The sequence below is a fragment of the Bufo bufo genome, chromosome 2, assembly GCF_905171765.1.
Source record: "Bufo bufo chromosome 2, aBufBuf1.1, whole genome shotgun sequence".
Lineage (NCBI taxonomy): Eukaryota > Metazoa > Chordata > Amphibia > Anura > Bufonidae > Bufo > Bufo bufo.
Genome location: NC_053390.1, coordinates 766,128,061 through 766,149,231, shown reverse-complemented (window position 1 = coordinate 766,149,231; position 21,171 = coordinate 766,128,061). Strand labels below are relative to the sequence as shown.

General features: G+C 46.1%; 1 protein-coding gene across 3 annotated transcripts in view; it reads left to right on the top strand.

The window, feature by feature from the left end:
• Positions 1–21,171, top strand: part of LOC120990315 — a 459,898-nt gene that overhangs the window by 11,955 nt on the left and 426,772 nt on the right. For all 3 annotated transcript variants that reach the window (XM_040419046.1, XM_040419047.1, XM_040419045.1), the window contains exons 2-3: positions 6,792–6,959; positions 13,448–13,545. In XM_040419046.1, coding sequence (XP_040274980.1) covers positions 6,792–6,959; positions 13,448–13,545 — 266 coding nt within the window. The remainder of the gene's footprint in view (positions 1–6,791; positions 6,960–13,447; positions 13,546–21,171) is intronic.

Genomic DNA, 21,171 nt, shown 5'->3' with positions numbered 1-21,171 from the left:
GCAATCCCTCCGTTCCGCATAAGATAGAGCATGTTCTATCTTTTTGCGGTGCGAAGGCACGGAACGAAACTCCAGAAAGCACTCCGTAGTGCTTCCGTAGTGTTCCATTCCGTGCTTCCGTTCCGCATCTCCAGATTTACGGACCCACTGAAATGAATGGGTCCGTATCCGTGATGCGGAATGACAACTGAACGGTGCCCGTGTATTGCAGATCCGCAAATGCGGTCCACAATACAGGAACAGGACACCAACGGTCGTGTGAACAAGCCCTAAAGAACATTTAACCTGATAAGAATACAAAGAGCTCTTGCGATAACACAGATCACCTGACTCGTTCACACAAACATTTTTTGCGTTCCGTATACGGGCCGTTTTTTGCATTCTGTATACGGTCCGTATACGGAATTATTCATTTCAATGGTTTCGCAAAAAAAAAAATACGGAATGTACTCCGTATGCATTCAGTTTCCGTCATTCCATTTTTTCGTTCCGTTGAAAGATAGAACATGTTATACTATTGCCCGCAAATCACGTTCCATGGCTCTATTCAAATCAATGGGTCCGCAAAAATAAACAGAATGCATCCGTATGTCTTCCATATCCGTTCTGTTTTTGCGGAACCATCTATTAAAAAAAAAATTCCCAGCCCAATTTTTCTATGTGATTACTGTATACTATATATGCCATGCTTCCATTTCCATTTGCGATCCGCAAAAAACGGAAACCAAATGGAGAAACGGAACGGCAAAACGGAATGGAACCGGAAACACTACTGAAACAAAAAACAGAAAAGGGATCCGTTAAAAACGGACCGAAAAACACTGAAAAAGCCATACGGTAGTGTGAACAAGCCCTAAGGCTGATATTCTCAGGCAATTGGTCTTTAGGTGTTATTTGAGCAAACACAAAAAGTGTAACATTAAGTAAACCAGAACAGAACAAAGCTCCAGATAGAAGCTGAAACTGAGCCACATAAATGTGCGTGATTTTGATGGGCATAGACTGCCACCTAGAGGATCTTGCAGACGGAGCGGGCAGCTTCTATTACATTGGCAAGTCCCTAACAGGACACATAAAGTCTTATTCAGGTTAAAGGACGATCTTCTGTGGTATAAGCTTTCCCGATTTTCTTTTTTGCCTTTAATGTCTCCCGATTCCCGCTGGCGTCCAAGGTGCTATCACAGGAAGGACTGGGAGCATTGTTAACTCTTGGACTTGGTTCCAGTCAGCTATGTGTAGGTCGGGAATATCTAGGTATTCATATAGTCTTTTCAGATCAGCGGGCGCTCTCACCACTATTTTCCTCTCTGGCGTGTTAACAATTAGGCGAAAAGGGTAAAGCCACCTATATATGAACTTGTGGTCTCTCAGCACATCCAACAATGGCTTTAGCCATACAGAATACAGAAGTTAATTCAGACAGCTATGTGCTAAAATATAAGATCTTAATGTATATGTTCTGAAATATTGGTATGCGTCTAATTCCTGTGTCATAATTTCATGCTTGCTCAAGCAGGTACTGTACTTCCAATTTTGCAATTCAAGCTTTATTCCAGTAAATTATAGTTTCGCAATAGGTTAGAGAAAAGTAATAGGTTGTTTACTTAAAAAATTCAAAGGTATTGGTACATAAAAAGGGGAAGGAGACAAAATGGATGCCTCTCGAAGTACAACTGTGTTCAACTAAAATCCATTTTTCTCACATTTTCCTCCTCGTGAACACAGTTTAAAATATTCATAGACTGCCCCCAAGTGAATACATTTAGGTTAAATCAGGGCCTATGGGCCATTCTTCAACTGAGGTGTACCCTTCAGGACCTCATATCCCCAATGCAGATCTTGTATCTGTTCTCCCCTGGGGAGGCGAAGGAGACATAAGTGAGCAAGTGTTTTCCTCCTCTTGAACACAGCCTGATTAGGTATCTAGAGGATCCCCCAATAACTACCGAATCTGAATTCTGACTGAATCCCCCAGATCAGGGCTAACAAGCCATTCATCATCTAGGGTAGACTGCCCTGAACACCTAGCTCTTCTCCCTGCACTTTCTTCAAGTCATTTCCCTGGAGAGGCACAGGGGTACAGCCAGGAAGTGAGGTAAGTGTCCCATAGACGTCAGAATTCAAAGTTATCATGTCTAGGCTTCCATAGTTCTCAGCTGGATCATCTGAATCATCAGACTCCATGCTCACAGGATGCATGGATATTTATTCCTCTCTTGTAGCTTCTCCATAATTCACATTCAGTATACAGGTTGTAATTACAGTTGGTTTGTGATTATAACATCTTCTTCCTGACCTTTCTGCCAATTTATACTGTGTAATGAAGTCAGGCGGCACAGCGTACTGGTTGAGGGGTGCTCATGTGGACGTAATCCCAAAATCAGAAGAATGATAGAAAACCGGCACTTCCAAAATTCTTTGCTGGTGACCAATAAATCTATCACCAGCAAAGAATTTTGGGAGTGCCGGTTTTCTTTCATTCTTACTGCCAATTTAATCAGAAATTATAAATTTAGAATAAATCCTTTTATAAAGATAACACCAACCACCAGCCCACCGTTTCACTAAACCAGTTAACTGGGTTTAATCAACACAGTAAAGCAGCCTAGTCGGGAGGCCATTATTCTTTACAATTAGCAGCTCTATAATTTTACTTTAACCTCTAAGCATGTTTCATATCCTTTCCCCTCCAGAGCCATTGCTACTTTGTGCCTATTCTACTCCTATAGAGGCCCTGCTATTTTGTGTACCCCTTCCTGCTGCCAACCTGCCCCCCCCCCCCCCCCCCAATCCTACTCCCTTGCTCCTATTATGTTCCTCCCTCACTTAGTCCTTACCACTTTCTTTCACTCACAGACTGGGCCCCTTATTTCCATACAGGCCTGATTCCTGGTAGTTTAGGTTCCCCTCCTCATAGAGCTATACCTGGCAAATTAGCACCTGGGATACCAACTGTCATTGTATAGCGACATAACTGGAAGGAATTTTAATTTATGCCGGTTATAAGGTTCTGTTAACATTTGTGTGGGAAGTGCTGTATCTGTTACATGGCAGATATCAACAGCCTCTACAGACCATACTGACTATAATGGAGCCCTTTGGGTTTATAGCACCTCATGCAACTAAATTCCACAGCTTGCTGCTCTATTTTGACCACACTTTATAACAAACCTACAGGTATGACAGAGGCTCCTAGAAGAGTTTCCAATGAAGATGTGAATAGAGGCTAAAATCTAGATATTTTTTTTTATGTGTTCCAACTTCCTAGTTATGCTCTTGGCTTTTTTTCATAAATGAATGCCCACAAACCTCAATGAACTAAGCAAACTAAGTAATCAGAGGAGAAAAGTCTTGGTAAGAGATGTGACTAAGGACCCAATGGTCGCTCTGGCTGAGCTACACAGATCCTGTGTGCCGATAGGAGAAACTTCAAGAAGGTCAACCACCACTGCAGAACTCCACCAATCTGGGCTCTATGGCAGAGAGGCAAAAAAGAAGCCTCTCCTCTGTAAAAGACATAGGAAGGCCCACCTTGATATTGCAAAAAGGCTCCTGAAGGACTCTCAGGCTGTGAGAAACAAGATTCGATGTGTGCAATGTCTCCATGGTGTCCATGCTGCACTGGCCTCAATGTGGTGGTACATTCTTTTACAGCAAATGCCGCAAGTTAAAAGAGCATCTCAAGAGATGTATGTGGGAGATCCAGGGTATGCGCAGATGCCACTAACACTGTGAAGTGCTGAAAAAAATGGCGCCCAGACCAGCAAGATGGCAGAGCCAGGTGGTAAACGTATGTGTGATAGGTGCCTCAAACTAATACCAAATGCCAGAAAAATGGTATAGGGAGATGGCAAATAAAGCATATTGCCTTGTACTATGAAAGGGAAAAAGAAAAAGAATAGGCAGGGGACCTAAATGATTATTAATAGGCCCCAGTAAAATGGAATAAACTAATCAGGAAATATTGATAAGCTGTAAGAGCAGATAGGCTATAGCAGGTAATGAAAATACGTACGTGATCATCCACACCAGGAATGCATTTACAAAGGGATGCAGCTACCAGCATGGCCTCAGAGAAAACAGATGAAGGATGCAAAGTACTACACTGTATAAGTGCGTATAATACTGTTCAAGAGGAAACAGGGGGATACTATGGATTTGCACTGTATTAGTGTGTATAATACTGTACAAAAAGGAAAAGAGGATATAGCAGTACACTGTGTAAGTGCATGTAATACTGTACAAAAGGGAACAGGGGACATGCTACTGTATGTACTGTAAAAGCTATTATTGTGATTCCCTTCTTCTTTGTGTGGCACCAAAGCAATTAGGCTGACCAATATAGGCTGGTATGGAAAATATGCCCTCCTTTATTCAAGTAACATACACTTATATAGACAAAAAGATGGTCCTAAATGAAAGTTTATTGACTTTTTGCCAAAATAGGCGTAGTTTGGCAACTTTATCCCTGAGTTTCATTGGCACATTTGAAAATAGCAACCTAACTCCCCCTTCCCCCTCCCACTGTGGACTAAAGCAAAGAAATGCTCAGAGGCTCTAAACCTGTTTTGCTGCCATCTAGGGGACAGAAAAGAGTAATACAGTATATTGTTATAGAGAAATAAGACCTATCTCTCACAGTACTACACCATAGAAGTGTGTATATACAGTGTATGTACTGTATATGTATATATGTGTTTTCATACTAGTCATTTTCCACCGGCTGCTGTCAGTCTTCTTCTCTATCCTAAGCAAAATAGCAATGTCAGGAGAGTGAAGGTGGCTAATAACGGGGTTACATTGACAAATTTATGGGCAGATGAGCTGATGAGCGATGGCTCGTCCAAATACAGTGTAGAGGATTGCTGCATGTACACCTTTGTGGGCAATTTTTTTAATGATTGCATTTCACCCATTTTGGGTTAAAAATATTTTTTCTATTGGTATTTATTAAAAATATTCAATTGTTCTGTTACAAAGGGTTAATTTTTTGTCTAGCTGTGTGACTAGTACTTTTTACTTTCACTTTGTGCTGGTCATGTAATAAACCTTATCTCTAAATTACTAAGAGGTCATAAACACTTATTTAGGCCCCTTTCACACTTGCGTTGTTGGATTCCGGCAGGCAGTTCCGTTGCAAATGGATTGCATTTGTTTACGGATCCGGATTGTCTGACAAATGCATTGAAATACAGGATCCGTCTCTCCGGTGTCATCCGGAAAAACGTATTTGGTATTTATTTTTTTCATATTTTTAAAGGTCTTTGCATGCGTAGACCAGAAGACCGGATCCATCAATGCGGTAATTTTCAATGGAAATTAATGCAAAATCCGGCATTCCGGCAAGTGCTCTGGAATTGTGGCCGGAGAAAATACCGCAGCATGCTGCAGTATTTTCTCTGGCTAAATACCGTAAAAGGGACGGAACAGAAGACATCCTGATGCATACTGAACGGATTGCTATCCATTCAGAATGCATTAGGATAAAACTGATCCGTTTTTTTCCCGGTATTGAGCCCAATACCGGAAAACTTTAACACTAGTGTGAAAGTACCCTTAAGCCACATTCTTATCAGTAAAATAAGAATCCAGCTATAATACAGATGTAGTAGAGTTAACACACATGCTTTATGAGAAGTGTTACCTAACTAATTGCGTTAAGCAAACGCTTTAAATTGCTTTTCAATGGCTTTTGTTTCAAGATAACGAGATGAGTTAATAAATTTGAGTTAAGAGTTTGTGTGTTAACCCTGCTACATCTGTAAGTGTTTATGAGGTCAGAGATCAGAGATAAGGAGCCATCAGCTGAGATGTCTAAGGGAACAGAGTGAAAATTCAGATCCTGCTACTAGAGAAACTAAAAGCTGCACAGAGATAAGGGTTTAACATTTTTAATAAAGACCAATTAAAAAATGGTTTTAAGCTCATAATGAGTATAATGTGATCATAAAAAAACTGCCCCCAAAGGTGTACATAGCCTTTAAGAGTTTAGCAGCCTTCAGGAGTTTGTTTGGGAAACAAGCTTATCTGTGACCATAATGATCTGTTTAATCAAGATAATTACGCACTTGCAAACTAAGGGCCCCTTTACATGGCCCAATGTAGCAAGAGACTGTCGGGAAGGAAGCGTTCCTTCCTGACAATTGCTTGCTTGTCAGTAAAGGAGACTGCTCCATTTAAATGAAGCAATCGGCTCCCCAGTATGGGGAGGAGTGATCTCTAATACCATTGCTCATCCCCATACAGAATTAGACTGCATGATCTACTGCTGACACAATGATTTTGGTGACTGCAGAAACAAGGTTTTACCAGATGATTGAGGTTTTTGATTCTTCACCGGGTAATTGGCGTCACCTTTACACTGGCAGATTATTGCATCCGTACAAACACTTGCTAGCGATAATCTGCCTGAACAAGGGCCCTTAAATCTATTTGTACAGTTATCCCTGAGGATGATTGGCTGGCAGCAGAGATGCAGGGGGGAGATGCTCCTGGTTTTGGTTCCGTTATCACCGGGGAGGTCCCAAGGATGCCATCTGCATCGGGGAGCTGTCTGTGAGAGAGCACGCAGAAGCGCACATCACAAAAAACAAACTGACTTTATTTACATTGCTGTAGCATGAAGTACGTTATCTGCTGCAGCGACTTCAATGCGTAGATCGCCAATGCTTTAAACTGAAACCATTGAACGTCTTAGAATGAACAAACCTCTTTCTAAAATATTATTAATGTAAATTACTAAAGTAAAAATATATACCTAGTTCCAAAAACATGCTTGCTTTCTTTTTCAGAACCTGACTTTGAAATGCACAAACTGGAAATATGTTACAAGACACTTTCGAAAATCCATTCAGATTTGGATAAAAAGGATGAAGTATCCTTTATTATGGATAGCATTAAAAAAATGTTGGATGAATTTAAAGAAAAATACACAAGGATTGGTATACTCTCTCAAAACGGTATGCCATTTGCAAGTTATCTGTTTCAGTCACAAACCAATGCATGTAGCAGATACTGAGGATTCCAGCAGACCGTATTATAGGGATATCTAATACTACTTATTACCAAACCTTTTAATGCTATATACAGTTGCAAGAAAAAGTATGTGAACCCTTTGGAATGATATGGATTTATGCACAAATTGGTCATAAAATGTGATCTGAATTTTATCTAAGTCACAACAATAGACAATCACAGTCGGCTTAAACTAATAACACACAAATAATTAAAGGGAGTCTGTCATCAAAGATTCACCTTTTTAACCCTTCCCATAGCTTTCTAGCAGCCTTACAGTTAATAAAAACGTTACCTTCATGAGCAATCCTGGACTTATAAAACCGGCAAAAAACAACTTAGTAGCATATGCAAATGAGGGCTTGCAAGTGCCCAGGGGCGGCGTTACCCTCGTAGGTGCCCAGCTAGCTCAGCCTTATTGTCCCTTCCGCCCGCCCATTCTTTCCCTCTGACCGCCCATCTACTTACTTCTTGCTTCGCCGAGATCCCGCGCCTACGCACTGAGTCCATCGGCCGGCGCATGCGCACTGCGATGCCATTCCTTGTACGCCATCACAGTAATTAATGCGCATGTGCCGGCCTCGCGACATTAGCCGGCGCATGCGCATTAATTACTATGATGCCGTACAAGGAATAGGCATCGCAGTGCGCATGCGCCGGCCGACAGACTGAGTGCGCAGGGCGGTATCTCGGCGAAACAAGAAGTAAGTAGATGGGCGGTCAGAGGGAAAGAATGGGCGGGGGGAAGCGACAATAAGGCTGAGCTAGCTGGGCACCTACGAGGGTAACGCCGCCCCTGGGCACTTGCGAGCCCTCATTTTCATATGCTACTAAGATGTTTTTTGCCGGTTTTATAAGTCCAGGATTGCTCATAAAGGTAACGTTTTTATTAACTGTAAGGCTGCTATAAAGCTACGGGAAGGGTTAAAAAGGTGAAACTTTGATGACAGACTCCCTTTAAATGTTACCATGTGTAACGGATCCGCTTCCGTTAATGGACGCTTCCTAGCTTGCACCGAGGACCACAAGCACCGCACTGGACACCACAAGCACCGTAGCTTAACTGGAGCCGCGCCATCTTCCTTCCACCCTGAATGAACCTCCAGCATTCAGGACCGTGTGGGAAAGATCTCTCCTCCAGGGAATATGCAGAGCATAGCAATCCCCAGCGTGACACAGCAATTCCCTCCAATAACGAGACGAGGCTGCGTTTTGAAAGGTTAAAACAGGAACTGAACTGACCTCTTTATTGAGGGCTACCCGCCCGTATTTATGCAGGTCCCCACAATGCATCATGGTCTCCTCCTCTCTGCCTGGAGACACCCGAAGTGCAATTCAATTATCTCCTAGGACAAAGGGAGATCACCAATACACATGCGGGAACAATAGGAGAGGAATCCCCACCCGAATACCCAAAATCCTCCCTTCTGTCTGGGATATAATTATGGATTAACATAACTATCACAGACAGTAAAAATACAGTTTTTAAACATACACTGTAACTTTTAAAACCATACATTCCATCTCCATAAAAATTACATATTTAAACTCAGCTTACATCAAACATAAACACTTCCAAAAATCACACAAATCCCTCCAGCGGATCAAAAGTTTAGTGGAAGTCCTTTATGACCGACCGCAAGCACAACTTCCTGCCCAAAACAGTTCCATAGATTTGGGCTGTGCGGTCGGTCAATTCCATGCAGAAAAATGACTAAGTCCCATCTTCGAACGGGACTTAGTCTCTGGAGCTGAAAGTTCAGTATGGCAGAAGGTAAGGGTCAGCGGCGTTCGTGTATCCGCGCATCCGATTCCAGCTTCACAGAATCCCCAGCATACACCGCTGACCGCGTTCGGTCCCACCAACAGTCCAGACATGCGGCACAGTTCTGTCACTGTTCCTGAAGGGCAACATGTCCCGGGGCCATAGTCGTAGGGCAGGAGGCTAGCCATAAGTCCTCTACAATGCCCAGTGGCAAATGGCAGTTTGTCACACATCTCCCCTTTGGGGGGAAGACTAACCAGGCACCTGACCTTCTGTCGGTCAGTGCCTCCGTTAGTCGATCCACCAACCCACAGTAACCAGATGCCCGAGTAGCCCACCCACAACAAACAGGTACAAGGGTGACCCACCCACAAGAAACAGTTACTGCACCTGGGTATTTTGCTGTGGTGATGGGGCAACATGCTGTGGGGACTTGAGGGAGGGCAGAGGCCGACTGCACTCTGCCCAGCTGTCAGCTCTTCTGCTGGGGTGCTGAGACCATAGTCCGGCTCAGTAGCCAGAGGAACATAGGAGTCAACAGGGGTTAACATCGCCTCTGTTAACTCTGAGGCCACGTTAGGAGTTAACTGGGGAGGGGAATTTGTACTCACCCCCTCCTCCTGTTGTCCTGGTGAGGGTAGTGGGGGATCTGGACAGGCTGTCCAGCATCCCGGTAGGTCCGGCGCAGAGACCACGGTCCCATCTGCGCCTTCTGGGCGATTGGTGTCTCCCCTTGTTAGGGTAAGCTGCCGCTGGGGAGAGAGGGTGCTTCGCTACTCTCCCTGAAACACAGGCTGCCGCTGGGGAGGAAGGACGCCACCCTCAGCTCCCTGGGGTACACACTGCCGCTGGGGGGGAAGGAGGACACCTTCGGCCCCCTGGGGTACACACTGCCGCTGGGGAGGAAGGACGACACCTTCAGCTCCCTGGGGTACACACTGCCGCTGGGGGGGAAGGAGGACACCTTCAGCTCCCTGGGGTTCACACTGCCACTGGGGGGGAAGGAAGTCACCTTCGGCCCCCTGGGGTACACACTGCTGCTGGGGGGGAAGGATGACACCTTCGGCCCCCTGGGGTACACACTGCCGCTGGGGGGGAAGGACGACACCTTCGGCCCCCTGGGGTACACACTGCCGCTGGGGGGGAAGGACGACACCTTCGGCCCCTTGGGGTACACACTGCCGCTGGGGCGGAAGGATGACACCTTCAGCCCCCTGGGGTTCACACTGCCGCTGGGGGGGAAGGATGACACCTTCGGCCCCCTGGGGTACACACTTCCGCTGGGGGGAAGGACGACACCTTCGGCCCCCTGGGGTACACACTGCCGCTGGGGGGGAAGGACGACACCTTCCGCCCCTTGGGGTACACACTGCCGCTGGGGGGGAAGGACGACACCTTCGGCCCCCAGGGGTTCACACTGCTGCTGGGGGGGAAGGACGACACCTTCGGCCCCCTGGGGTACACACTGCCGCTGGGGGGGAAGGACGACACCTTCGGCCCCCTGGGGTACACACTGCCGCTGGGGGGGAAGGACGACACCTTCGGCCCCCTGTAACTCACGTTTTTGCTGGGGCGCAGGGACGGAATACTTCGCTATCTCTGCCCGATATTCTGCTTTCTGCTGCAGATACTCCGCCAGTTCTCTCCTCACTTCCGGTACAATTTCCTCTGTTAGGTGGGGCCCGTAGATAGCTAACCGCCTCTTCAGCATAGCGTCAAACCGTACGTGACTATACCATTAGTCCAGTTTTGCTTGGTGTTCCCAGGATGCTGCTCCTCGCACTAGGGAAGCCATCCCACTGCTTGCCACCAATGTAACGGATCCGCTTCCGTTAATGGACGCTTCCTAGCTTGCACCGAGGACCACAAGCACCGCACTGGACACCACAAGCACCGCAGACTCCACAACCGCCGTAGCTTAACTGGAGCCGCGCCGTCTTCCTTCCACCCTGAATAAACCTCCAGCATTCAGGACCGTGTGGGAAAGATCTCTCCTCCAGGGAATATGCAGAGCATAGCAATCCCCAGCGTGACACAGCAATACCCTTCAAAACGCAGCCTCGTCTCGTTATTGGAGGGAATTGCTGCATCACGCTGGGGATTGCTATGCTCTGCATATTCCCTGGAGGAGAGATCTTTCCCACACGGTCCTGAATGCTGGAGGTTCATTCAGGGTGGAAGGAAGACGGCCACGTTAGGAGTTAACTGGGGAGGGGAATTTGTACTCACCCCCTCCTCCTGTTGTCCTGGTGAGGGTAGTGGGGGATCTGGACAGGCTGTCCAGCATCCCGGTAGGTCCGGCGCAGAGACCACGGTCCCATCTGCGCCTTCTGGGCGATTGGTGTCTCCCCTTGTTAGGGTAAGCTGCCGCTGGGGAGAGAGGGTGCTTCGCTACTCTCCCTGAAACACAGGCTGCCGCTGGGGAGGAAGGACGCCACCCTCAGCTCCCTGGGGTACACACTGCCGCTGGGGGGGAAGGAGGACACCTTCGGCCCCCTGGGGTACACACTGCCGCTGGGGAGGAAGGACGACACCTTCAGCTCCCTGGGGTACACACTGCCGCTGGGGGGGAAGGAGGACACCTTCAGCTCCCTGGGGTTCACACTGCCACTGGGGGGGAAGGAAGTCACCTTCGGCCCCCTGGGGTACACACTGCCGCTGGGGGGGAAGGATGACACCTTCGGCCCCCTGGGGTACACACTGCCGCTGGGGGGGAAGGACGACACCTTCGGCCCCCTGGGGTACACACTGCCGCTGGGGGGGAAGGACGACACCTTCGGCCCCTTGGGGTACACACTGCCGCTGGGGCGGAAGGATGACACCTTCAGCCCCCTGGGGTTCACACTGCCGCTGGGGGGGAAGGATGACACCTTCGGCCCCCTGGGGTACACACTGCCGCTGGGGGGGAAGGACGTCACCTTCGGCCCCCTGGGGTACACACTGCCGCTGGGGGGGAAGGACGACACCTTCGGCCCCCTGGGGTACACACTGCCGCTGGGGGGGAAGGACGACACCTTCGGCCCCCTGGGGTACACACTGCCGCTGGGGGGGAAGGACGACACCTTCGGCCCCCTGGGGTTCACACTGCCGCTGGGGGGGAAGGATGACACCTTCGGCCCCCTGGGGTACACACTGCCGCTGAGGGGGAAGGACGACACCTTCGGCCCCCTGGGGTACACACTGCCGCTGGGGGGGAAGGACGACACCTTCGGCCCCCTGTAACTCACGTTTTTGCTGGGGCGCAGGGACGGAATACTTCGCTATCTCTGCCCGATATTCTGCTTTCTGCTGCAGATACTCCGCCAGTTCTCTCCTCACTTCCGGTACAATTTCCTCTGTTAGGTGGGGCCCGTAGATAGCTAACCGCCTCTTCAGCATAGCGTCAAACCGTACGTGACTATACCATTAGTCCAGTTTTGCTTGGTGTTCCCAGGATGCTGCTCCTCGCACTAGGGAAGCCATCCCACTGCTTGCCACCAATGTAACGGATCCGCTTCCGTTAATGGACGCTTCCTAGCTTGCACCGAGGACCACAAGCACCGCACTGGACACCACAAGCACCGCAGACTCCACAACCGCCGTAGCTTAACTGGAGCCGCGCCGTCTTCCTTCCACCCTGAATGAACCTCCAGCATTCAGGACCGTGTGGGAAAGATCTCTCCTCCAGGGAATATGCAGAGCATAGCAATCCCCAGCGTGACACAGCAATTCCCTTCAAAACGCAGCCTCGTCTCGTTATTGGAGGGAATTGCTGCATCACGCTGGGGATTGCTATGCTCTGCATATTCCCTGGAGGAGAGATCTTTCCCACACGGTCCTGAATGCTGGAGGTTCATTCAGGGTGGAAGGAAGACGGCGCGGCTCCAGTTAAGCTACGGCGGTTGTGGAGTCTGCGGTGCTTGTGGTGTCCAGTGTGGTGCTTGTGGTCCTCGGTGCAAGCTAGGAAGCGTCCATTAACGGAAGCGGATCCGTTACACCATGTTTTTATTGAACACACCATGTAAACATTCACAGTGCAGGTGGAAAAAGTATCAGATCAGATCACATTTTATGACCAATTTGTGCAGAAATCCATATAATTCCAAAGGGTTCACATACTTTTTCTTGCAACTATATGTATCACCAAAACAGGCAATCTGTGAGTAGGGGGTAAACTTGCTGGCTCACATGCATGTATGACAAGTTTTTCTTGTAAAAACTCAGACCATGGTCCCCCTAAGTTTTAATATTTTTATGGTAATCAGCAGCATGGCAAACTGGTGAGTTTGGGTCATTGGGCCACTGTTCCAGTTTTTTGATCCACCAGGTATTCACCCATGGCCAGGGTGCAGTCAAGGCAAGCTCTAACCATTGCTTCCAGCATTGCCACCTGGTCAAGGCAACCTGGCCTAGAGAGATGAAACTAATGGAAGTACTGGTATGCCTCAATTCTATGAACAGCTTTACACGGGTTATCCTAGAGCCGTGTGGTTGAAGAATAACTCTATAGAGTCCCCCCAACCATACAACTATCCCTTCACTCTGAGTCCCTGTGCCAAAAAAAAGCACAATACAAATGTGTATCATTTGACATCTTGTCATATTTTAATATGCGTCAGAGAGAAGCTTCAGACTTCATTCGAATAAAGTTTAATTTTTTTCCTACTTTATATTGTGTTTTATTCTCAGGAAAAGGGAAGAGTTTTTTGCTCAATTTGTTGTTCCTTTTGACAATTGACAATGAGGAGGAATACCAGAACAACAACAAGAAAATAAAACTACCAAAGGTAGTATACATTTCTATAACATATCAGCCTTCAGTCTAACAACAGAACAAGTCCAAATTTATTATAGCTTTTATTTACTGTCCTTCTTCATCCTTCTTTATCTTATGTACTACCGGTATATATCTTTATGAATATTTATATTTATTAAAGTTAGAAAAACATCAGTTTTCTCTAGTATATTATATATATATATATATATATATACAGGGTGGCCCATTTATATGGATACACCTTAATAAAATGGGAATGGTTGGTGATATTAACTTCCTGTTTGTGGCACATTAGTATATGTGAGGGGGGGAAACTTTCAAGATGGGTGGTGACCATGGCGGCCATTTTGAAGTTGGCCATTTTGAATCCAACTTTTGTTTTTTTAATAGGAAGAGGGTCATGTGACACATCAAACTTATTGGGAATTTCACAAGAAAAACAATGGTGTGCTTGGTTTTAACGTAACTTTATTCTTTCATGAGTTATTTACAAGTTTCTGACCACTTATAAAATGTGTACAATGTGCTGCCCATTGTGTTGGATTGTCAATGCAACCCTCTTCTCCGACTCTTCACACACTGATAGCAACACCGCAGGAGAAATTCTAGCACAGGCTTCCAGTATCCGTAGTTTCAGGTGCTGCACATCTCGTATCTTCACAGCATAGACAATTGCCTTCAGATGACCCCAAAGATAAAAGTCTAAGGGGGTCAGATCGGGAGACCTTGGGGGCCATTCATCTGGCCCACGACGACCAATCCACTTTCCAGGAAACTGTTCATCTAGGAATGCTCGGACCTGACACCCATAATGTGGTGGTGCACCATCTTGCTGGAAAAACTCAGGGAACGTGCCAGCTTCAGTGCATAAAGAGGGAAGCACATCATCATGTAGCAATTTCGCATATCCAGTGGCCTTGAGGTTTCCATTGATGATGAATGGCCCCACAATCTTTGTACCCCATATACCACACCATACCATCAATTTTTTTGTTCCAACAGTCTTGGAGGGATCTATGCAATGTGGGTTAGTGTCAGACCAATAGCGGTGGTTTTGTTTGTTAACTTCACCATTCACATAAAAGTTTGCCTCATCACTGAACAAAATCTTCTGCGGAAACTGAGAGTCCTGTTCCAATTTTTGTTTTGCCCATTCTTCAAATTCAGTGCGCCGATCTGGGTCATCCTTGTTGAGATGCTGCAGTAGCTGGAGTTTGTAAGGGTGCCATTTGTGGGTAGCTAATATCCGCCGAAGGGATGTTCGACTAATGCCACTCTCCAGTGACATGCGCGAGTGCTACGCTGTGGGCTCTTGCTGAATGAAGCTAGGACAGCCACTGATGTTTCTTCATTAGAGACAGATTTCATGCGTCCACATTTTGGCAAATCCAACACTGAACCAGTTTCACGAAACTTAGCAAGCAGTTTGCTAACTGTAGCATGGGAGATGGGTGGTCTCGTAGGGTGTCTTGAATTGAAATCTGCTTCAATGACCCGGTTACTGCGTTCACCAGACATCAACACAATTTCTATCCGCTCCTCACGTGTTAACCTCGGCAACATGTCAATGGCTGTAAACAAAGAGAAACTTGTAAATAACTCATGAAAGAATAAAGTTACGTTAAAACCAAGCACACCATTGTTTTTCGTGTGAAATTCCCAATAAGTTTGATGTGGTGTCACATGACCCTCTTCCTATTGAAAAAACAAAAGTTGGATTCAAAATGGCCGACTTCAAAATGGCCGCCATGGTCACCACCCATCTTGAAAAGTTTCCCCCCTCACATATACTAATGTGCCACAAACAGGAAGTTAATATCACCAACCATTCCCATTTTATTAAGGTGTATCCATATAAATGGCCCACCCTGTATATATATATATATATATATATATATACACTGCTCAAAAAAATAAAGGGAACACTTAAACAACACAATGTATTCCAAGTCAATCACACTTCTGTGAAATCAAACTGTCCACTTAGGAAGCAACACTGAGTGACAACCAATTTCACATGCTGTTGTGCAAATGGGATAGACAACAGGTGGAAATTATAGGCAATTAGCAAGACACCCCCAATAAAGGAGTGGTTCTGCAGGTGGTGACCACAGACCACTTCCTATGCTTCCTGGCTGATGTTTTGGTCACTTTTGAATGCTGGCGGTGCTTTCACTCTAGTGGTAGCATGAGACGGAGTCTACAACCCACACAAGTGGCTCAGGTAGTGCAGCTTATCCAGGATGGCACATCAATGCGAGCTGTGGCAAGAAGGTTTGCTGTGTCTGTCAGCTTAGTGTCCACAGCATGGAGGCGCTACCAGGAGACAGGCCAGTACATCAGGAGACGTGGAGGAGGCCGTAGGAGGGCAACAACCCAGCAGCAGGACTGCTACCTCCGCCTTTGTGCAAGGAGGAACAGGAGGAGCACTGACAGAGCCCTGCAAAATGACCTCCAGCAGGCCACAAATGTGCATGTGTCTGCTCAAATGGTCAGAAACAGACTCCATGAGGGTGATATGAGAGCCCGACGTCCACAGGTGGGGGTTGTGCTTACAGCCCCACACCGTGCAGGACGTTTGGCATTTGCCAGAGAACACCAAGATTGGCAAATTCGCCACTAGCACCCTGTGCTCTTCACAGATAAAAGCAGGTTCACACTGAGCACATGTGACAGACGTGACAGAGTCTGGAGACGCGGTGGAGAACGTTCTGCTGCCTGCAACATCCTCCAGCATGACCGGTTTGGCATTGGGTCAGTAATGGTGTGGGGTGACATTTCTTTGGAGGGCCGCACAGCCCTCCATGTGCTCGCCAGAGGTAGCCTGACTGCCATTAGGTACCGAGATTATATCCTCAGACCCCTTGTGAGACCATATGCTGGTGCGGTTGGCCCTGGGTTCGTCCTAATGCAAGACAATGCTAGACCTCATGTGGCTGGAGTATGTCAGCAGTTCCTGCAAGACGAAGGCATTGATGCTATGGACTGGCCCGCCCGTTCCCCAGACCTGAATCCAATTGAGCACATCTGGGACATCATGTCTCGCTCTATCCACCAACTTCACGTTGCACCACAGACTGTCCAGGAGTTGGCAGATGCTTTACTCCAGGTCTGGGAGGAGATCCCTCAGGAGACCGTCCGCCACCTCATCAGGAGCATGCACAGGCGTTGTAGGGAGGTCATACAGGCACGTGGAGGCCACACACACTACTGAGCCTCATTTTGACTTGTTTTAAGGACATTACATCAAAGTTGGATCAGCCTGTAGTGTGTTTTTCCACTTTAATTTTGAGTGTGACTCCAAATCCAGACCTCCATGGGTTGAAAAATTTGATTTCCATTTTTTTATTTTTGTGTGATTTTGTTGTCAGCACATTCAACTATGTAAAGAACAAAGTATTTCAGAAGAATATTTAATTAACTCAGATCTAGGATGTGTTATTTTTGTGTTCCCTTTATTTTTTTGAGCAGTGTATATATATATATATATATATATATATATACACACACACACACACACACACACACACATACAACAGAGGAAAGGGAAGAAATGCATTTTTATTTAAAACAGGTTTAAAGCTTCATTTTTAACTGCACTATACTACCACTGCTCTGCTCCTTTCTATGGCCAGCCCCTCTCTGGCTGCTTTGCCACTGCCTGGCCGTGACAACCAAAGTAACAGAGGGAGGGTCTGGCTACCAAAAGGTGTATAACTTGAGTGCAACAAGAGCAGTGGTGATGCGCTCATTGCAGCAAAGGCCTAAATTAGGAAAAACTATCATAATTCTGGAACAGAGCCTCAGACGAACAAATAGAAGTATGCCTCCATCCTATGAACATCTTCACACAGGTTGTCCTGGCAATGGGTTGTCCGGAACATAGTGAATCTCCCATAGACGGCAATGATTTTCTAATTGCAGTCTATGGGAGATTCACTATGTCATTCATCGTTGATATCGCTGATCATGGACTCTGCCTTCAGGTGTCTGTTGCATAAAACAGCAGGTATCTAGTAGCTACATGTTCAGCAGAAGTCATGAAGGGATTAATGAGGACAGTATTGGAAAAAAAACTGAGGCTTGTTCTAAAGAAGCAGCCAAAAATTATACCATCACGGAGCCATGTTAATTTTGAAAGAAGCAGTGGCTTCTTGTGAACAATTTCCAAAAATGTTTTGGGAGCAGTAGCAGTACCGTGTGGATGTGGAAACTAAATGTAAAAGCAGGTAATTTGCAGCTGTGTAGGGGAAATAGTAACAGCAGCATTTGCAGTACAGAATTGAGTATGGCTGTGTAGGGGTGATAGTAGTGGCAGCAGCAGAAGCCAGAGTCAGCAATGACAGATCTATTCATTGGTTTCAAATGGAGGTATGTGAAAATTCTCACTGATCCATGTTTCATTAATTTTGACAAATGTGATGTTTTGTACACTTGTAAAGGACAAGTTTGTCCATTTTGATGTGATGACACCACCTGCCATGCTAAATAACCTCTGTGAGATAACACTGGTGGCTGGTCATGACAGTACAGAAATAGCAAGCTGGGCCAGTTCTGGCCACTGTTCCAATCTGCCTGCCCAGAAGTCCATGGGGTCAGGGAAGAGGGTATGTGCTGTGGAAAGGCCACAATCCAGGTAGGACTGAACCTGGTTGTTCAGACAGTACATATCATGTCATCATCGCCATCATCATCAGCCTCGTCCTCCTGCACTAAAAAGTTAGACTAAATCCCAGCAGGCGTGACGCGTTTTGGCCCGTCCAGCCTTCCTCAACTGCATGTTTAACAACTATAGATATCACATGTTTATAGGCTTAGTCACCTGACCCTGCCAATCAATTTAAACAGGAAATGAAATCACATCACAATTGGTATCAACACATTTGTAACACCCTTGTGAATACTACAATGAACAGGTGCCCTTATAAATATTTATAACAAGAGTCTCCTCCCATCATGATGGGCCAATGAGAAGGCTACAATATCTTTGACTTTAGGAGTAGTGTTGATTGCGAATTTTCGTATTGCAAATTTTTCTCGCGAATTTTCCGATTGCCGATTTTTGCAATCAAGAAAATAATGACTGGAGATCACAAATTCTCAAATTCGCGACTATACGCTCAAATATTCGCAAAATATCGCAAATTCAAATATTGCCTCTGTCGCTCAAAGGCTGTCCGGGCATGCTGGGAGTTGTAGTTTTGCAACAGCTGGAGGCACACTGGTTGGGAAACACTGGTCTAGTGCATGATGTAATCATTGATTGCTTTACACTGCTGTACAGATTCACCATCATAGATAAGGTGGAATTCTAGCGAGTTGGAATGTTGCAGACCAAGCAGTGCTAAGGCAGACCATTCAGTCACTGCAAGTCCAGGAAGGCATTCTTAATCACATAAGAACCACTGAAATGTGTCTCTGATGAGCATGTTTCTTCACCCCCCCCCCCCCCCCCCAACTAAAGAAACCAGCCAGCAGCAGCATGACATGGAGAAGAACCTGAACCAGCAGATGGTGGCATACTTGGCGTGCACCCTGTCACCCCAGATCCAAGATCCTGGACTACTGAGCAGCTAGGCTTGAAGTGTGACATCAACTGGCCGAGTTTTCCCTAGACAAGCTTTTCTGCCCAGGCAGTAGTGTCATAGTTACCCCAAAGAGAACTCCTTTATAAAAATTAATCAGGCGTGGATCAGCCAGAGTTTCCACACACCAGTTCCTGATGCATCAGACTAGATCATTCTGGCAGTAATGTTCTGACTGCAGTGTACTGCCACACCATAAGATCATGAAAAATTGACTGTTACTTCTGGCCATGTGCTTTAGCCACTATTCTGATGCTGGCAGCCACCGGATGCCAAACACACCTGCTGTCTATGCTGCCATCTGCTCCTACTGCCACCATCTTTTGCTGCTATTGACACTGCTGTTGCCCACCATCTCCCCACTCTGTGACTGAACCACTACACTGCGTGCAGAATTATTAGGCAAATGAGTATTTTGACCACATCATCCTCTTTATGCATGTTGTCTTACTCCAAGCTGTATAGGCTCGAAAGCCTACTACCAATTAAGCATATTAGGTGATGTGCATCTCTGTAATGAGAAGGGGTGTGGTCTAATGACATCAACACCCTATATTAGGTGTGCATAATTATTAGGCAACTTCCTTTCCTTTGGCAAAATGGGTCAAAAGAAGGACTTGACAGGCTCAGAAAAGTCAAAAATAGTGAGATATCTTGCAGAGGGATGCAGCACTCTTTAAATTGCAAAGCTTCTGAAGCGTGATCATCGAACAATCAAGCGTTTCATTCAAAATAGTCAACAGGGTCGCAAGAAGCGTGTGGAAAAACCAAGGCGCAAAATAACTGCCCATGAACTGAGAAAAGTCAAGCGTGCAGCTGCCAAGATGCCACTTGCCACCAGTTTGGCCATATTTCAGAGCTGCAACATCACTGGAGTGCCCAAAAGCACAAGGTGTGCAATACTCAGAGACATGGCCAAGGTAAGAAAGGCTGAAAGACGACCACCACTGAAGACACACAAGCTGAAACGTCAAGACTGGGCCAAGAAATATCTCAAGACTGATTTTTCTAAGGTTTTATGGACTGATGAAATGAGAGTGAATCTTGATGGGCCAGATGGATGGGCCCGTGGCTGGATTGGTAAAGGGCAGAGAGCTCCAGTCCGACTCAGACGCTAGCAAGGTGGAGGTGGAGTACTGGTTTGGGCTGGTATCATCAAAGATGAGCTTGTGGGGCCTTTTCGGGTTGAGGATGGAGTCAAGCTCAACTCCCAGTCCTACTGCCAGTTTCTGGAAGACACCTTCTTCAAGCAGTGGTACAGGAAGAAGTCTGCATCCTTCAAGAAAAACATGATTTTCATGCAGGACAATGCTCCATCACACGCATCCAAGTACTCCACAGCGTGGCTGGCAAGAAAGGGTATAAAAGAAGAAAATCTAATGACATGGCCTCCTTGTTCACCTGATCTGAACCCCATTGAGAACCTGTGGTCCATCATCAAATGTGAGATTTACAAGGAGGGAAAACAGTACACCTCTCTGAACAGTGTCTGGGAGGCTGTGGTTGCTGCTGCACGCAATGTTGATGGTGAACAGATCAAAACACTGACAGAATCCATGGATGGCAGGCTTTTGAGTGTCCTTGCAAAGAAAGGTGGCTATATTGGTCACTGATTTGTTTTTGTTTAGTTTTTGAATGTCAGAAATGTATATTTGTGAATGTTGAGATGCTATATTGGTTTCACTGGTAAAAATAAATAATTGAAATGGGTATATATTTGTTTTTTGTTAAGTTGCCTAATAATTATGCACAGTAATAGTCACCTGCACACACAGATATCCCCCTAAAATAGCTAAAACTAAAAACAAACTAAAAACTACTTCCAAAAATATTCAGCTTTGATATTAATGAGTTTTTTGGGTTCATTGAGAACATGGTTGTTGTTCAATAATAAAATTAATCCTCAAAAATACAACTTGCCTAATAATTCTGCACTCCCTGTATGTTGATGGCTCATGCTGTTGCCATCCTCACCATTTTGTGACTGGGCCACTATCTTGACTTCTCATGCTGTTGCCACCCTCCCCACTCTGTGATGGGGCCACTAGTGT